The 19,097-nt window shown below is 42.7% G+C and overlaps 1 protein-coding gene across 4 annotated transcripts in view; it reads left to right on the forward strand.

Moving 5' to 3' along the window:
* LOC110523391 (fibrinogen C domain-containing protein 1) overlaps window positions 1-19,097 on the forward strand; it is a 330,227-nt gene that overhangs the window by 141,227 nt on the left and 169,903 nt on the right. For all 4 annotated transcript variants that reach the window (XM_036977015.1, XM_036977012.1, XM_036977013.1 and 1 more), the window contains one exon: window positions 14,029-14,125. In XM_036977015.1, coding sequence (XP_036832910.1) covers window positions 14,029-14,125 — 97 coding nt within the window. The remainder of the gene's footprint in view (window positions 1-14,028; window positions 14,126-19,097) is intronic.

Consider the following 19,097-nt stretch of genomic DNA (forward strand, 5'->3'; position numbering starts at 1 on the left):
ATTCCTTAGTGATGTGGACACCGAGGAAGTTGAAGCTGTTGACCCGCTACATTACAGCCCCATCAATGTGGATGGGAGCATGATTGCCTCTCCGTATCCTCTAGTCCGCGATCAGCTCCTTTGTCTTGCTGACATTGAGGGAGAGGTTGATGTCCTGGAACCACACTGCCAGGTCTCTGACCTCCTCCCATTAGTCTGCCACATCGTCGTTGGGGATCATTCCTACTACCATTGTGTCGGCAGCAAACTTAATGATGGTGTCGGAGTCATGCGTGGCCACGCAGTAGTGGGTGAACAGGGAGTACAAGAGGGAACTAAGCACACACCCTTTAGGAGCCTCCCTGTTGATGGTCAGCGTGGCAGATGTGTAGTTGCTTACCCTCACTACCTGGGGGCGGCACACCAGGAAGTCCAGGATCCAGTTGCAGAGGGAGGTGTTCAGTCCCAGGGTCCAGAGCTTGGTTATGAGCTTGGACTATGGTGTTGAATGCTGAGCTGTAGTCAATGAAAACTTTTCTTACATAGATATTCCTTATTTACAGCTGGGTGAGGTCAGTGTGGAGTGAAATAGAGATTACCTCACCTGGGGATCTGTTGGGGTGGTATACACATTGGAGTGGGTCCAAGGGGGTCTGGGAGGATGGTGTTGATGTGAGCCATGACCAGACTTTCAAAGCCTTTCATGTCTATAGATGTGAGTGCTATGGGGCGATAGTCATTTAGGCAGGTTACCTTGGTGTTCTTGGTCATGGAGACTATGGTGGTCAGCTCGAAACAAGTTGTTATGACAGACCGGGTCGGGATAGGTTGAAAATGTCAGTGAGCGACTTTCCAGCTGGTCAACACATGCTCTGAGTACGTGCCCTGGTATTCTGTCTGGCCCGCAACATTGTGAATGTTAACCTCCGATATGTTAACCTGAGCATACTTACCCACGTGGGTAATTGAAAGATGAACGAGGAGAGATTAATCAAAGAAAACTAACCAAAAGAAATTCCCTTTTTATCTGTGGATTAATTGTCGGAGTAGAAACACGTGATTTTGCATGACTCAAAATGGGTTAAAAATGTTTATCTCCCAGGACAAAATAACTAGCAACAGTAAGCTAGATAAATATCCATGAATAATTATTGTGTGTTTCGACCTGTAACCAAAGTAATATATTTTGTTCACAGTTGGTTTTGATCGTGTCTGGTGGAGATCGACAAAATCAACATGCGCACGATGGCACACGCAGATGCACACGCAGATGCACACGCAGATGCACACGCAGATGCACACGCAGATGCACACGCAGATGCACACGCAGATGCACACGCGGGGCCGGTTTGGTCAAGGTGTGATAGCTTATTTACATTGCCATTTTTTGTTTCTCAGACTTAATTGGGAGTTTGTCATCTAATGACGCTACTGACAGTTTTGGTTGACATTTTCACCCTGATTCGTGTCACTTTGGTTGAAAATGCCAGGCCTACCTTAATTAGACGACAAAGGGCTCAATACAACAAATCCCCACTTAGCAAAAAAATCAGGATCCGTCAATATCAAATATGACATTATGAGTGAACTTCTCCCTGTGATCCTGAGAGGGAAAGAGAGATGGGGGGATGGCTAGAGGGGACAAGAGAGAGAGAGCGAGGGAGAGAGACAAAGGAGGGAGCGAGAGACAGGAGAGAGAAATAGGAGAGAAAGAAAGAAAGAGGGGTAGAGCAAGAGAAAGATAATTACACAGAGAGAGCTGTATTAATATCATAAATTTGGCCTATTGATGCAATTCTTGTTTGCTTGTCTGAAAGGCCTCCCTTTGTATTAAGCTAAATGACGGCATATCATCCACTGCAGTGCATTTGACAGGCTAAAGATTCTCGCATTTCAGGTCTATTGTGAAGAAAGTCTGACAGCATTTACCTGTATTATGAGCTCGTGGCATAGTTAGCTAACCTTCATATAATACACACTGTCTGAGATTTGTTTTTAATCTGGTGACCATTGTTGAGAATTGATAACGATAGCATTATATTTCTGCAGGCTTTTACCTTTGAGAGCCGGGATGTTTGGCTTTGTTGAGCATTTTAAAGAGCTCCAAATAAATAATGAATCTCCAAAAACATATGACCGGGAGACTGGATCAAGTCAGAACACGCACAGCGAAAGAAAGAAAGAAAGAAACAGCCCCGTGGTCATTACTTCTTCCTCTCTCCGAGTATAAAAAAGAAAACATATTTTTGTCATTGTGTTGTTGTTATGACTGCTGTCTTTGAGGACAGCTCTGCACTTTAGAGGGTTCTGGAACACTTAGTCCTCACTCCACCTTTTAGTTTAAAATTGCTGGCTTGAAATTTGCTGTAAAACTGCACATTTTTCTCTCTGCCCCATGGCAAAATGAGTAGAATTTCATGAAATTAGTTATAAAATTGCAAAATCTTCTCTCCGCCCATGGCAAAATATGTAGATTTGCAGCTTTAAAACTGCTAGATTTGTGTGGGAGGAAGTTGAACCTCTTTCTTGATTGACTGACAGCTAATGTCCGTGGCCAAGTGAAATCCAAGACTCAAATGCTCCCAAACACATGGGCATGGTTCATTGGGGTTGCATGTGTGAGTAAGGGTGAGAAGGAGATGGAGAGGGAGCTGGAGCTGTTGCCTTTTTTTCTCCTCCATGCTACATGCTTCTTCTGCATGTTTTTTATGCATCAATGAAACCTTGGCCTGAAGAGAGTCTATTCTCCCCAGCAAACATACACTCTTGCACACATGCTTGAATGAAAATCACACACACACACATACACACTAGAGGTCAACCGATTAATCGGAATGGCCGATTTCAAGTTTTCGGAAATCAGTGTTTTTGGGCACCGATTTTTTTAAATCTACATTTAAAAAAAAATGTTTTACACCTTTATTCAATCTTTATTTAACTAGGCAAGTCAGTTAAGAACACATTCTTATTTTCAATGATGGCCTAGGAATGAGGCAGAACAACAGATTTTTACCTTGTCAGCTCGGGGGAACCAATCTTGCAACCTTACAGTTAACTAGTCCAACGCTCTAACCCCCTGCCTCACGAGGAGCCTGTTACGCAAATGCAGTAAGCCAAGGTAAGTTGCTAGATAGCATTAAACTTATCTTATAAAAACAATCAACGACTGCCGTTGCTCCAATGTGTACTTAACCATAAACATCAATGCCTTTCTTAAAATCAATACACAAGTATATATTTTTAAACCTGCATATTTAGCTAAAAGAAATCCAGGTTAGCAGGCAATATTAACCAGGTGAAATTGTTTCACTTCTCTTGCGTTCATTGCACGCAGAGTCAGGGTATATGCAACAGTTTGGGCCGCCTGGCTCTTTGCGAACTAATTTGCCAGAATTTTGCGTAATTATGACATAACATTGAAGGTTGTGCAATGTAACAGGAATATTTAGACTCATGGATGCCACCCGTTAGATAAAATACAGAACGGAATAAATGTTTTGTTTTTGAGGTGATAGTTTCCGGGTTTGACCTAAGGCTCGTATTTCTGTGTGTTTATTATAGTTAAGTCTATGATTTGATATTTGATAGAGCAGTCTGACTGAGGGGTGGTAGGCAGCCGCAGGCTCGTAATAGTCAAAGGTATATGGTTTAGAGCGAAATAGTCGACGCGTTATAATTCCTGTAATAACTTGCGGCTGAACTTAAAAGGGGTTCCTTCGTTATTTTACCGTTCATGTCTTCCATAGAGAATGTCTTGATCTACTTCAGATAAGGTCTGTGTTTCGTTCAGGCTTAAACCGCCTCGGCGTTTTAGTACCCGTGTAAATATCACTAGGATAAGGTAACGTTTGTCAAAATATTTTCATAAATCCACTCTACAGAAAAAATAATCTTCGCTTATATTTAGCTAATATTGATCAGAGTTACCTTGTCCTATGGATATCTACACAGTTATAAAATTGGCAAGGTGGTGTAAGCCTACACGAAACACAGACCTTATTTTAAGTGAATCTAAAAATATCCTATGGAATAAATGAATGAAGGAACCGCTTTTCAGATTTTGCTAGGTGTCATGGGAATTGTGACTCGCACTTTGGTAGTCATTTCTTATGTCCATTATTAAAATAGGATTTCCTGCATATAGAAATTACAGTTTTTGTTTTCAACATTCATCACAGGTAACTTAAACTCTATTTTTATTCAAACAGTTGAGGGTATTTGTCTCCTAAACAGACTCTTCAGTATCATTGTCACTTCAGAGCTGTGTGTGTTTTACAGATGGCAGAGAAAAGCAGAGCACAAGTGTGGGACTATTACATGGAATTGGCACCAGGGAAAGCAAGGTGTCTTATTTGTGATAAAGATGTAAGCATGAGGTCAGAAACGGCTAAATCAAAAAATACCATCAACCAGTGGAATCACCTTAAGAACACCCATTCAAAAGCCCATATGTATTATATTAAGTTAAAATAAAAGTATTGTTGCAATTGTCATTATTACAAAAATGTATATATATATATATATATACAGTGCCTTGCAAAAGTATTCGGCCCCCTTGAACTTTGCGACCTTTTGCCACATTTCAGGCTTCAAACATAAAGATATAAAACTGTATTTTTTTGTGAAGAATCAACAACAAGTGGGACACAATCATGAAGTGGAACGACATTTATTGGATATTTCAAACTTTTTTAACAAATCAAAAACTGAAAAATTGGGCGTGCAAAATTATTCAGCCTCTTTACTTTCAGTGCAGCAAACTCTCTCCAGAAGTTCAGTGAGGATCTCTGAATGATCCAATGTTGACCTAAATGACTAATGATGATAAATACAATCCACCTGTGTGTAATCAAGTCTCCGTATAAATGCACCTGTACTGTGATAGTCTCAGAGGTCCGTTAAAAGCGCAGAGAGTATCATGAAGAACAAGGAACACACCAGGCAGGTCCGAGATACTGTTGTGAAGAAGTTTAAAGCCGGATTTGGATACCAAAAGATTTCCCAAGCTTTAAACATCCCAAGGAGCACTGTGCAAGCGATAATATTGAAATGGAAGGAGTATCAGACCACTGCAAATCTACCAAGACCTGGCCGTCCCTCTAAACTTTCAGCTCATACAAGGAGAAGACTGATCAGAGATGCAGCCAAGAGGCCCATGATCACTCTGGATGAACTGCAGAGATCTACAGCTGAGGTGGGAGACTCTGTCCATAGGACAACAATCAGTCGTATATTGCACAAATCTGGCCTTTATGGAAGAGTGGCAAGAAGAAAGCCATTTCTTAAAGATATCCATAAAAAGTGTTGTTTAAAGTTTGCCACAAGCCACCTGGGAGACACACCAAACATGTGGAAGAAGGTTATGTTTGGTGTAAAAGCAACACAGCTCATCACCCTGAACACACCATCCTTACTGTCAAACATGGTGGTGGCAGCATCATGGTTTGGGCCTGCTTTTCTTCAGCAGGGACAGGGAAGATGGTTAAAATTGATGGGAAGATGGATGGAGCCAAATACAGGACCATTCTGGAAGAAAACCTGATGGAGTCTGCAAAAGACCTGAGACTGGGACGGAGATTTGTCTTCCAACAAGACAATGATCCAAAACATAAAGCAAAATCTACAATGGAATGGTTCAAAAATAAACATATCCAGGTGTTAGAATGGCCAAGTCAAAGTCCATACCTGAATCCAATCGAGAATCTGTGGAAAGAACAGAAAACTGCTGTTCACAAATGCTATCCATCCAACCTCACTGAGCTCGAGCTGTTTTGCAAGGAGGAATGGGAAAAAATGTCAGTCTCTCGATGTGCAAAACTGATAGAGACATACCCCAAGCGACTTACAGCTGTAATCGCAGCAAAAGGTGGCGCTACAAAGTATTAACTTAAGGGGGCTGAATAATTTTGCACGCCCAATTTTTCAGTTTTTGATTTGTTAAAAAAGTTTTAAATATCCAATAAATGTCGTTCCACTTCATGATTGTGTCCCACTTGTTGTTGATTCTTCACAAAAAATACAGTTTTATATCTTTATGTTTGAAGCCTGAAATGTGGCAAAAGGTCGCAAGGCACTGTACATTGTAAAAAATTGGCTGATTAATCGGTATCGGCTTTTTTGTCCTCCAACAATCGGTATCGGTATCGGCGTTAAAAAAATCATAATCGGTCGACCTCTAATACACACACGCTTGCGCGCACACGCACACACACACACACACACACACACACACACACACAAACTCAATTACACACACACACTCACTTCCTCTGCCCCCTTTGAACCCTCCACCTCTAAGCCACCTGCCAGCCAGAGACAGTAATGGTGTGTGAGGGGAAATGATCAGTGTCTGTGGGGCAGAATGAAAAAATGAAAGAAAGAAAGAAAGAAAAAGCCCCTGGGTCATTGCTTCATTCTCTCTCCTTCTGGCTGTTGTCTTTGAGAACAGCTCAGCTCTGTAGAGATTTCTGGAACACTCAGTCCTCATTCCACCTTTTAGTTTAAAATGGCTGCCGTCGGCTGTGTGAAAGCTGTTGTTGTCGTAAGGCTGTAGATGAGATGACAGGCTCTCACCCCTCTATTTATTAGTGTAATAGTGTCATAGAGGGTCAAATAAGGTGACACAGTCATCTTCTTAAACAGAGCTAGACCATGAATAACACATTTTTACTGCTTAGGCTATATTCTGCCTGCAGCTGTCTACTGGCTAGAGCATCGATTGAATGGGATGGAAAGGGTGGGTGGGGTTGTGGTTGCATGGGTTGAGTTTGGAACTCTTTCTTGATTGACTGACAGCGAAGGTCCTTGGCCAAGTGTAATCCAAGACTTGAATGCCCCCAAACACACACACACGTTCAAACACTTATACACAGTTGATTTACCCTTGATTTGAACTACATTATTTAACCTTGACTAAACAGCTGATTTAGGCATCTTCACAGATAATACAAGTGAGCAGTTTCTCCCTGGACCCCAGAACTTGTTGAAACCCCCACTTTTTGTTTTTCTTTCATTATTTGTTTTATCCTCCTGTATTCTCCTGTATTTTGAATTTCTGCAATGGAGAGGAAGGAGTCCTTTAGGGTTGCATGTGTGAGTAAGCATGAGAAGGAGAGAGAGATGGAGAGGGAGCTGTTGCCTGTTTTATTCTCCTCTATGCTACATGCTTCTGCATGTTTTTTTTTATGCACCAATGAAACCTTGGCCTGAAGCAGAACGAGTCCAGTCCAGCAAACACACTCTTGGATACATTGCATGGAAAGCACACACACACACCCTTGCGCACAGACACACACACAATCACACACACACACACACACACACACACACACACACACACACACACGCACGCACACGCACACACACACACGCAGACTTCCTCTGCCCCCTTTGAACCCTCCACCGCCTCCTAAGCCACCGTCCAGCCAGAGACATAATGGTGCGTGAGGAGAAATGATCAGTGCCTGTGCGAAGCATTGTCCCGTGTCTCTGGAGATCACACACACCGCCACCAGGGTCAATAGGCAATTAAACCTGAGTGAGGAGGATAGGACATATTACTGAGCAGGAGACCCAGGCAGTGGGTGGGTCGGTTTGTGTGTGTACATGTGCGTATGTTCAGGCAGGAAACAGGCAGGCCACAACCGCCCCAAGGGGTGTTAACCCTAATCTGTGGAGGCACTAGCCAAGCTAATCGCTAATCTGGCTGGTGGAAAAGATGCAACTAGCAGAGTGGCTGAAGCTGGTTCAGACCAGGCACCAAGGACCAGGGGGCAGCTCTCTACTCTCACTGTATAGGCTAAGTGACCAAAGTGATTAATAAGTAGAATTGATTTGACAGACTGGGGAGTTTTGTTATAGAACATAGAAGACAAGTAGTGCTAACAAAATGTCTAGCCAAGGTATATTATATTATTATTCCCATTGCATTGATTTTCCCAAGGATAGATTAACATACATGAATGTATCTTCCTTAAATTGACATTATTTTCTAGGGTTGCAAAATTCCGGTAACTTTCCCAAAATTCCCAGTTTATCCAAAAATTGGGGATAGAGGATTCCAGATGTCCTATTTGTTCCCTCCTGATATCGGGAATCAGGATTTATGGAATACCTGAGAATTTTGGGAAAGTTACTGGAATTGTACAGCCCTATTCTTTACCAAGATTAGATGGTAGGAATTTGAATGGGGTGAGTCAGAGTGATAGCTCTTTGGAACTCATCCTCTGTTCTCACATTCTTCTAGAAATTCTCAATTTCTACATCCTTACACCCCGAAGTGCACATATATATCTATCACAAATCTCTGACACCTCTCAGGTGCTTCCAGTCTTACAGTTCGGCTCTTTCAGAAACAAGATAACGGGTGTAAGATATACCTACAAAAGGGCACTGCCAAAGTGAACAAGAATGAGATAATGTACTTATTATCAGCTAGAGAAAGTGTGTAAAAGAGCAAAAATCTCTCTGACAGAACTCTGCTATAGGGAAACGAATGGAGGGCGGTTTCTCTCTTTTGGCTGGATGTGATTGGTGTATTGTTTACAAGATAAGATTCATGGTCTCCCTGTTGCATTTTAAACCTTGTTGCTACCATGCTGCCTCTGGGTTAGCGCTAACTGTAGTGACATTCAGAGAGAGAGAGAGAGAATGAGGCAAAAAAGGAGAGGCAGAAGGAGAAAGAGGGAGAATGCAAGAGGAGAGAGGGAGAGAGAGACAGTGGTAGACAAAGAGGTAGAGGTGGAGAGAAAGAGAGATAATGAGAGAGATTGGAGGGAAGAGAGAGGGGGGACAGAGAGAGAGCAAGAGTATGTGAAAACAAAAGCCTCTCTCCATCGTGTTCTAATACCTATCATCACTCAGGGCCTCCACTCAACTTGCACTTTTCTCCTTCATTTTAGAGAGGGGGTGAGGGAGTGCTGAGGAGAATGGGAGAGAGAGTTAGTTATGACACAAAGGAGAATTTACTGACATGTGTTTAAAACTACTGTGTTGCATCTCCTGTTGTTGTGTTTGATTGTCTCTGTCTGGACCCAAAGGTCTTTACTACCTCTCCTACTGACAGAGGTCTTTACTACCTCTCCTACTGACAGAGGGAGAAAGGCCCCATGAAAAGTAAATCATCCTGGCAATATGACTACTAGAGATTTTAGCAGAAAATATTTTCCTTGCCCTTGAGTTTGAGTCTAAATTTCCAGCATGGTCATAGTAAACATTACATCCATGGTGTGTGTGTCAGTCACGGTCAGCCCATTAACACCACACCATAGACAAAGACCCCAGTAAATAACACAAGACAAAATAACACAATAACACAAGGGATGAACAGCATGGAAAACTGCAACTTGCTGGCACTCACATATCCTCACAATATGGAAGGCTACTGGCTGTAAGCCTACAAAACAAGCAACATGTTTTATAAGATGCTGGCCTCATCTGCTCTGCTCCCCTGTTACTCCGCCCATTCAAACTAACCTCATTGTGAGGAGGATGATGATGAAGAGAAGATGAGGATGATGATGAAGAGGAGAACAATAATCATAAATTGCTGGTTGATGAGAAAAAAACATTGTTCATCCATATGTATTCTCTGCATATTGCTCTCGGTTGATGTGATAGGGACACTACTCTCCCACATGCTCTTGAATTAACTATGACTTGCCCCGCAGCCAACTTTTCTAGGACTGCACCCGTTCATGCTTGATAAGCGTGCACCCCTTTTTCCCCCGGGTTCGTTTCAATATCGTTATATTTTACATTTGTGTGACTGTCCTTGTTTATCAGTGTTTTGTTACTTGTCATGTTTTGGGTTTCTTGTGGACAACAGGAGGAGCACCTGTTGTTTCTGAAAAAGCTAATAGGGATCAAAATAAACAAATTAACAATTGGTTGCACGCCTGCTTGGCTATGGTTTTGCCCAGGGAGCGGTTCAAGGTATTTCCACCTCTTTCTGCCACTGTTCTGTAAACTGATGGCCAGAGTGTCCGTTTTGGATTGAGTTGATTTTGATTAGGATTTCTTGGTAGAAATTCATTTTTGTTTTTTTGTATTGGTAAGTCATATTTGCCTATTTTGCTGTAATAATAAGGCTTTTAATTCCTACCACTGCTACCACTATTCTTTGGCGGGTGTGGGTTGCAACTGCATCCAACAATTGCTTGTGACCACTTTAATTAACACAAACAGCACCTTCACTAGTAATCATTCAGAGTGTTTCTACATTCAGATTAGTTTTTCACAGTGCTAGCACATTTCCCATTTTGTTCACCCACTGCTTGTGATGACTCGATCCCCTGGTTGTATTAGGGTCCCTTGTACATCCTTGGGACATTCCCTGTTTGCTAGATACAGTTGAAGTCAGAAGTTTACATACACCTTAGCCAAATACATTTAAACTCAGTTTTTCACAATTCCTAACATTTAATCAGAGTAAAAAAATGCATGACTTAGGTCAGTTAGGATCACCACTTTATTTTAAGAATGTGAAATATCAGAATAATAGTAGAGAGAATGATTTATTTAATATTTTATTACTTTCATCACATTCCCAGTGGGTCAGAAGTTACATCCACTCAATTAGTATTTGGTAGCATTGCCTTTAAATTGTTTAACTTGGGTCAAACCTTCGGGTAGCCTTCCACAAGCTTCCCACAATAAAATGCGTGAATTTTTATCACACTTTTTCAGTTCAGCCCACACATTTTCAATGGGATTGAGGTCAGGACTTTGTGATGGCCACTCTAATACCTTCAGTTTGTTGTCCTTAAGCCATTTTTCCACAACTTTGGATGTATGCTTGGGGTCATTGTCCATTTGGAAGACTCATTTGCGACCAAGCTTTAACTGATGTCTTGAGATCTTGCTTCAATATACCCACATAATGTTCCTGCCTCATGATGCCATCTATTTTGTGAAGTGCACCAGTTCCTCCTGCAGCAAAACACCCCCACAACATGATGCTGCCACGAATATGCTTCACGGTTGGGATGGTGTTCTTCGGCTTGCAAACCTCCCCCTTTTTCCTCCAAAGATAACGGTGGTCATTATGGCCAAGCATTTCTATTTTTGTTTCATCAGACCAGAGGACATTTCTCCAAAAAGTATGATCTTTGTCCCCATGTGCAGTTGCAAACCGTAGCCTGCCGTTTTTATGGCAGTTTTGGAGCAGTGGCTTCTTCCTGGCTGAGCGGCATTTCAGGTTTTGTCGATATAGGACTCATTTTACTATGGATATAGATACTTCTGTACCTGTTTCCTCCAGCATCTTTACAAGGTCCTTTGCTGTTGTCCTCGGATTGATTTGCACTTTTCGCACCAAAGTACGTTTGTCTCTAGGAGACAGAACGCGTCTCCTTCCCGAGCGGTATGACGGCTGCGTGGTCCCATGGTGTTTATACTTGTGTACTATCGTTTCTACAGATAAACGTGGCATTTGGAAATTGCTCCCAAGGATGAACCAGACTTGTCTGGAGGTCTACAATTTTTTTTTCTGAGTTGTTGGCTGATTTATTTTGATTTTCCCATAATGTCAAGCAAAGAGGCAGGGAGTTTGAAGGTAGGCCTTGAAATATATCCACAGGTGCACCTCCAATTGACTCAAATTATGTCAATTAGCCTACCAGAAGCTTCTAAAGCCATGACACCATTTTCTGGAATATTCCAAGCTGTTTAAAGGCACAGTCAACTTAGTGTATGTAAACTTCTGACCCACTGGAATTGTGATACAGTGATTTAATCTGTCTGTAAACAATTGTTGGAAAAATGACTTGTGTCATGCACAAAGTAGATTTCCTAACCGACTTGCCAAAACTATAGTTTGTTTACAAGAAATTTGTGGAGTGGTTGAAAACTAGTTTTAATGACTCCAACCTAAGTGTATGTAAACTTCTGACTTCAACTCTATTAAGATATCTTGTTTTGTTTTTCATGCTGAAAGGTCTCATTTATACAAAGCCTCACTCTATTTCTTCACACATCGCTTAGCTTGATAGAATTTATTTCATAGAGCTGTGGAGGATAATGTAATTGTCACCCGGCCTTAGATTTAGGGATATTGCATTATGAGAGAGAATCATCCTCACTTTCTTAGCTTTTAATTAAGGATGCAGATTCCATAGAGTTTTATTCGAAGTCAATCAAGATTTAATGGATTATTTTTTATTAGTTTATGAAAAAAAGCCTTTTCAAAGGGAAGAGGGTATGCATTATTCATTGGTGACACCAGAAGAATGTATTAGAGGTCAACCGATAATGATTTTTCAACGCCGATACCGATACCGATCATTGGAGGATCAAAAAGGTTGATATCGATTAATCGGACAGTTTTTTATTTATTTATTTATTTATTTGTAATAATGACAATTACAACAATTCTGAATGAACACTTATTTTAACTTAATATAATACATAAATGAAATCAATTTAGCCTCAAATTAATAATGAAACATGTTCAATTTGGTTTAAATAATGCAAAAACAAAGTGTTGGAGAAGAAAGTAATGTGTGCCAATATGCAATATGTGCCAAGTAAAAATGTGTGCCATGTAAAATATGTGCCAAGTTAAAAAAGCTAACATTTAAGTTCCTTGCTCAGAACATGAGAACATATGACATTTGGTGGTTCCTTTTAACATGAGACTTCAATATTCCAAGGTAAGAGGTTTTAGGTTGTAGTTAATATAGTATTTATAGGACTATTTCTCTCTATACCATTTGTATTTCTTATAGGCACTATAGTATTGCCAGTGTAACAGTATAGCTTCCGTCCCTCTCCTCGCCCCTACCTGGGATCGAACCAGGAACACATCGACAACAGCCACACTCGAAGTAGCGTTACCCATCGCTCCACAAAAGCTGCGACCCTTGCAGGGCAAGGGGAATAACTACTCCAAATCTAAAAGTGAGTGATGTTTGAAACGGTATTAGCGCACACCCAGCTAACTAGCTAGCCATTTCACATTGGTTACCCCAGCCATTAGGCTGATAGGCTTGAAGTCATAAACAGCGCTGTGCTTTGCGAAGAGCTGCTTGCAAAACGCACGAATGTGCTGTTTGAATGAATGATTACTGGCCTGCTGCTGCTCAGTCAGACTGCTCTTTCAAATCAGACTTAATTATAACATAATAACACACAGAAATACGAGCCTTTGGTCATTAATATGGTTGAATCCGGAAACTATCATTTCGAAAACAAAATGTTTATTATTTCAGTGAAATACGGAACCGTTCGGTATTTTATCTAACGTGTGGCATCCCTAAGTCTAAATATTCTTGTTACATTGCACAACCTTCAATGTTATGTCATAATTACGTAAAATGCTGGCAAATTAGTTCGCAATGAGCCCGAACTGTTGCATATACCCTGATTCTGCGTGCAATGAATGCAAGAGAAAAGACACCATTTCACCTGGTTAATATTGCCTGCTAACCTGGATTAGTAGTTATAACTAGTGATTATGATTGATTGATTTTTTTAAAGATAAGTTTAATGCTAGCTAGCAATTTACCTTGGCTTCTACTGCATTTGCGTAACAGGCAGGCTCCTCGTGGGGTGCAATGGTTATAGCGTAGGACTAGTTAACTGTACGGTCGCAAGAGCTGACAAGGTGAAAATCTGTTGTTCTGCCCCTGAACAAGGCAGTTAACCCACTGTTCCTAGGCCGTCATTGAAAATAAGAATGTGTTCTTAACTGACTTGCGTAGTTAAATGAAGGTATACATTTTTTTAAAAACATTTGTAAATACAGATTTCCGATTGTTATGAAAAGTTAAAATTGGCCCTAATTAATCGGTCATTCAGATTAATCGGTCAACCTCTAGAATGTATGACTGAGAGAAGAGAAGTTAATGATGTTCTTGACTTCGATGACTTGACTTCGATTTCACTGTGACTCATCTTACTACTGGAAAGATACAGCAGGTAGGAAGTGTATCGCTGCTGACCCCAGGCCAGCCCCGACCTCCAAACGATGAGCTCTAACCACTGTATGACCTATGTCTGGTGTTCTATAGCCTTGACCTCTAACCCCTGGTCTTTGTCTGTATTCTACAGGTGATCCAGCGCAGGGAAGATGGCTCGGTCAACTTCTTCAGAGGATGGGACTCCTACCGTGAGGGATTTGGCAAGATCACTGGAGAACACTGGCTAGGTAAGTGTGTGTGTCTGATTTGTGAGTTAACGATCAAGAAGTACCTTGGCACAGTTCTTAGTTCCAGGACCATTGCAGAGTGTGGGATAGTGGTTTGAGTGCTGGTAAAATACGAACGTAGTGTGGTTGGTCGGGGTGGATGGGTGGGCGTATCATGCGAACGACTTGCAACTTAAATGTTGCGAATTCGAATCTCATCATGGACAACTTTAGCATTTTAGCTAATTAGCAACTTTTCAACTACTTGCTACTTTTTAGCTACTTTGGAACTACTTAGCATGTGAGCTAACACTTCCACTAACCCTAACCTTAAACATTTTAGCTAACCCTTTCTCCAACCCTAAACTTAACCCTAACCTTAACTCTACCCCCTAACCTTAACCCCTAGCCTAGCTAGTGTTAGCAAGCTAACTAACCTTAGCATCCTAGCCACCTAGCTAAAATGTCTTACATATTGTACGTTTAGAAAATTCGTGACATATCATACGAAATGTAATTCATACCATATCATACAAAATGGGTGATGGACACCCACAAATTAATATATGCCATACGAAATGTAACATATCATACTAGATGGCGCATTGCGGATTTACATAAAGAATAATACGAAATGCTCAGAGACGAGGTTGTAAATGTGGAGAGGAAATCTGTTTTGCGGTAGCTCCTTGTTTGCTCATCTAACCAAATTTAACCACAAATACAGCAGGTTATTGTGAGAGCACCACAGAGTACTCTTCCGCATTCAGTGGGGTAGTTGACTGCTTAGCCGCCATCATCCCTCGGGCCAAACATGAACTATAAAATGGTGTACAGGCTGGACAGTGCTTTACTAGCTGCTCCTCTTTCTCTTTCTTTCTCTCTCCTTCCCTCTCACACCCCTTCTCTCTATCAATCTCTTTCACTCCCTCCCATTCTCTCTCACTCTCACTCACTCTCTCTCAATTCAATTCAATTTGAGGGCTTTGTTGGCATGGAAAACATATGTTAACATTGCCAAAGCAAGTGAACTAGATAATAAATAAAAGTGAGAAAAAAAACAATACATAAACAGTAAACATTACACTCACAAAAGTTCAAAAATAATAAAGACATTTCAAATGTCATATTATGTGCAAATAGTTAAATTACAAAATGGAAAATAAATAAACAAAAATATGGGTTGCATTTACAACCTTTTCTTGTGGCAACAGGTCACACACCTTTCTGCTGTGATGGCACACTGTGGTATTTCACCCAGTAGATATGGGAGTTTATCAAAATTGGGTTTGATTTCAAATTCTTTGTGGATCTGTATAATCTGAGGGAAATATGTGTCTCTAATATGGTCATACATTTGGCAGGACGTTAGGAAGTGCATCTCAGTTTCCACCTCATTTTGTTGTCAGTGTGCACATAGCCTGCCTTCTCTTGAGAGCCAGGTCTGCCTACGGCGGCCTTTCTCAATAGCAAAGCTATGCTCACTGAGTCTGTCCATAGTCAAAACTTTGCTTAAGTTTGGGCCAGTTACAGCGGTCAGGCATTCTGCGGCTGTGTACTCTCTGTTAAGGGCCAAAAGGAATTATTGGTTGGTGAGCGTACCCAAGACCACACAACATTAAAGGGCAATGGGTTCTATAACTGATTCAAGTATTTTTAGCCAGATCCTAATTGTTATGTCAAATTGTATGTTCCTTTTGATGGCATAGAAGGCCCTTCTTGCCTTGTTTCTCAGATCATTCACAGCTTTGTGGAAGTTACCTGTGGCACTGATGTTTAGGCCGAAGTTTTTGTGTGCTCTAGGGCAACGGTGTCTAATTTGTATTCGTGGTCCTGGCAACTGGACTTTTTTACATCCATTTACATCATGCTTTATATATCAATGAGTTAGAGAGGGCACTAGAACAGTGTGCAGCACCTGGCCCTACTAGAGTCTGAAGTCAAATGTCTACTGTTTGCTGATGATCTGGTGCTTCTGTGCAGAAGATCTAGGTTCTGCTGTAGGCCCTCCTTGCTTGGGGACAGAATAACCATATTTATTATTTCTACTATTGACTGTTATCATTTTTTGTTATTGTTATCTGTATTTTTATTTACTAACATGATATATTATAGTTCTTCATTATTTGATTACAATGTATATTGTATAGGTTAGGAAGTTTCCTAATCAGCTTGAATTTGATTTTGATAGAGAGAGAGAGAGCGAGACGGGAGCAGTAGAAGAGAAAGCAGAGAGAGAGAGAGAAAGAGAGGGGGGGGGGCAGTTGAAGAGAAAAGAGAGAGGGGGGGGGCAGTTGAAGAGAAAACATAGAGAGCGAGAGAGGGGGGGGGGCAGTGGAAGAGAAAAGAGAGGGGGGCAGTGGAAGAGATAAAGAGAGAGAGACAGGGGGCAGTGGAGGAGAAAAAGAGAGAGAGACAGGGGCAGTGGAGGAGAAAGAGAGAGAGAGAGAGAGAGAGAGAGAGAGAGAGAGATGGGGCAGTGGAAGAGAAAAAAGACAGAGAGAGAGGGGGCAGTGGAGGAGAAAGAGAGAGAGAGAGAGATGGGGCAGTGGAAGAGAAAAAAGAGAGAGAGACAGGGGGCAGTGGAAGAGAAAAAGAGAGAGACAGGGGGCAGTGGAAGAGAAAAAGAGAGAGACAGGGGCAGTGGAAGAGAAAGAGAGAGAGAGACAGGGGGCAGTGGAAGAGAAAAGAGAGAGAGAGAGAGACAGGGGGCAGTGGAAGAGAAAGAGAGAGAGAGACAGGGGGCAGTGGAAGAGAAAAGAGAGAGAGAGAGACAGGGGGCAGTGGAAGAGAAAAAGAGAGAGAGACAGGGGGCAGTGGAGGAGAACGAGAGAGAGAGAGAGAGAGAGAGAGAGATGGGGCAGTGGAAGAGAAAAAAAGAGAGAGAGAGGGGGCAGTGGAGGAGAAAGAGAGAGAGAGAGATGGGGCAGTGGAAGAGAAAAAAGAGAGAGAGACAGGGGGCAGTGGAGGAGAAAGAGAGAGAGAGAGAGATGGGGCAGTGGAAGAGAAAAAAGAGAGAGAGACAGGGGGCAGTGGAGGAGAAAAAGAGAGAGAGAAAGACAGGGGGCAGTGGAAGAGAAAAAGAGAGAGACAGGGGGCAGTGGGAGAGAAAAAGAGAGAGAGAGAGACAGGGGGCAGTGGAAGAGAAAAAGAGAGAGACAGGGGGCAGTGGAAGAGAAAAAGAGAGAGACAGGGGGCAGTGGAAGAGAAAAAGAGAGAGACAGGGGGCAGTGGAAGAGAAAAGAGAGAGAGAGAGAGACAGGGGGCAGTGGAAGAGAAAAAGAGAGAGAGAGAGAGACAGGGGGCAGTGGAAGAGAAAAAGAGAGAGAGAGAGAGACAGGGGGCAGTGGAAGAGAAAAAGAGAGAGAGACAGGGGGCAGTGGAAGAGAAAAAGAAAGAGAGAGAGACATGGGGCAGTGGAAGAGAAAAAGAGAGAGACATGGGGCAGTGGAAGAGAAAAAGAGAGAGAGAGAGACATGGGGCAGTGGAAGATAAAAAGAGAGAGAGACAGGAGGCAGTGGAAGATAAAAAGAGAGAGAGACAGGGGGCAGTGGAAGATAAAAAGAGAGAGAGAGACAGGGGGCAGTGGAAGAGAAAAAGAGAGAGAGACAGGGGGCAGTGGAAGAGAAAAAGAGAGACAGGGGGCAGTGGAAGAGAAAAAGAGAGACAGGGGGCAGTGGAAGAGAAAAAGAGAGAGAGACAGGGGGCAGTGGAAGATAAAAAGAGAGAGAGACAGGGGGCAGTGGAAGAGAAAAAGAGAGAGAGACAGGGGGCAGTGGAAGAGAAAAGAGAGAGAGAGACAGGGGGCAGTGGAAGAGAAAAAGAGAGAGACGGGGGCAGTGGAAGAGAGAGAGAGAGACAGGGGGCAGTGGAAGAGAAAAGAGAGAGAGACAGGGGGCAGTGGAAGAGAAAAAGAGAGAGACGGGGGCAGTGGAAGAGAGAGAGAGAGACAGGGGGCAGTGGAAGAGAAAAAGAGAGAGAGACAGGGGGCAGTGGAAGAGAAAAAGAGAGAGAGAGAGACATGGGGCAGTGGAAGAGAAAAAGAGAGAGAGAGAGACAGGGGGCAGTGGAAGAGAAAAAGAGAGGGAGAGAGACATGGGGCAGTGGAAGAGAAAAAGAGAGAGAGACAGGGGGCAGTGGAAGAGAAAAAGAGAGAGAGACAGGGGGCAGTGGAAGAGAAAGAGAGAGAGACGGGGGGCAGTGGAAGATAAAAAGAGAGAGAGAGAGACAGGGGGCAGTGGAAGAGAAAAAGAGAGACAGGGGGCAGTGGAAGAGAAAGAGAGAGAGAGAGACAGGGGGCAGTGGAAGAGAAAGAGAGAGAGACAGGGGGCAGTGGAAGAGAAAGAGAGAGAGAGAGACAGGGGGCAGTGGAAGAGAAAGAGAGAGAGAGAGAGACATGGGGCAGTGGAAGAGAAAAAGAGAGAGAGAGAGACAGGGGGCAGTGGAAGAGAAAAAGAGAGGGAGAGAGACATGGGGCAGTGGAAGAGAAAAAGAGAGAGAGACAGGGGGCAGTGGAAGAGAAAAAGAGAGAGAGACAGGGGGCAGTGGAAGAGAAAGAGAGAGAGACGGGGGGCAGTGGAAGATAAAAAGAGAGAGAGAGAGACAGGGGGCAGTGGAAGAGAAAAAGAGAGACAGGGGGCAGTGGAAGAGAAAGAGAGAGAGAGAGACAGGGGGCAGTGGAAGAGAAAGAGAGAGAGACAGGGGGCAGTGGAAGAGAAAGAGAGAGAGAGAGACAGGGGGCAGTGGAAGAGAAAGAGAGAGAGAGAGAGAGAGGGGCAGTGGAAGAGAAAGAGAGAGAGAGACAGGGGGCAGTGGAAGAGAAAAAAGAGTGAGAGAGACAAGGGGCAGTGGAAGAGAAAAAAGAGAGAGAGACAGGAGGCAGTGGAAGAGAAAAAGAGAGACAGGGGGCAGTGGAAGAGAAAGAGAGAGAGAGAGAGACAGGGGGCAGTGGAAGAGAAAGAGAGAGAGAGACAGGGGGCAGTGGAAGAGAAAG

The sequence above is a fragment of the Oncorhynchus mykiss genome, chromosome 5, assembly GCF_013265735.2.
Source record: "Oncorhynchus mykiss isolate Arlee chromosome 5, USDA_OmykA_1.1, whole genome shotgun sequence".
NCBI lineage: Eukaryota > Metazoa > Chordata > Actinopteri > Salmoniformes > Salmonidae > Oncorhynchus > Oncorhynchus mykiss.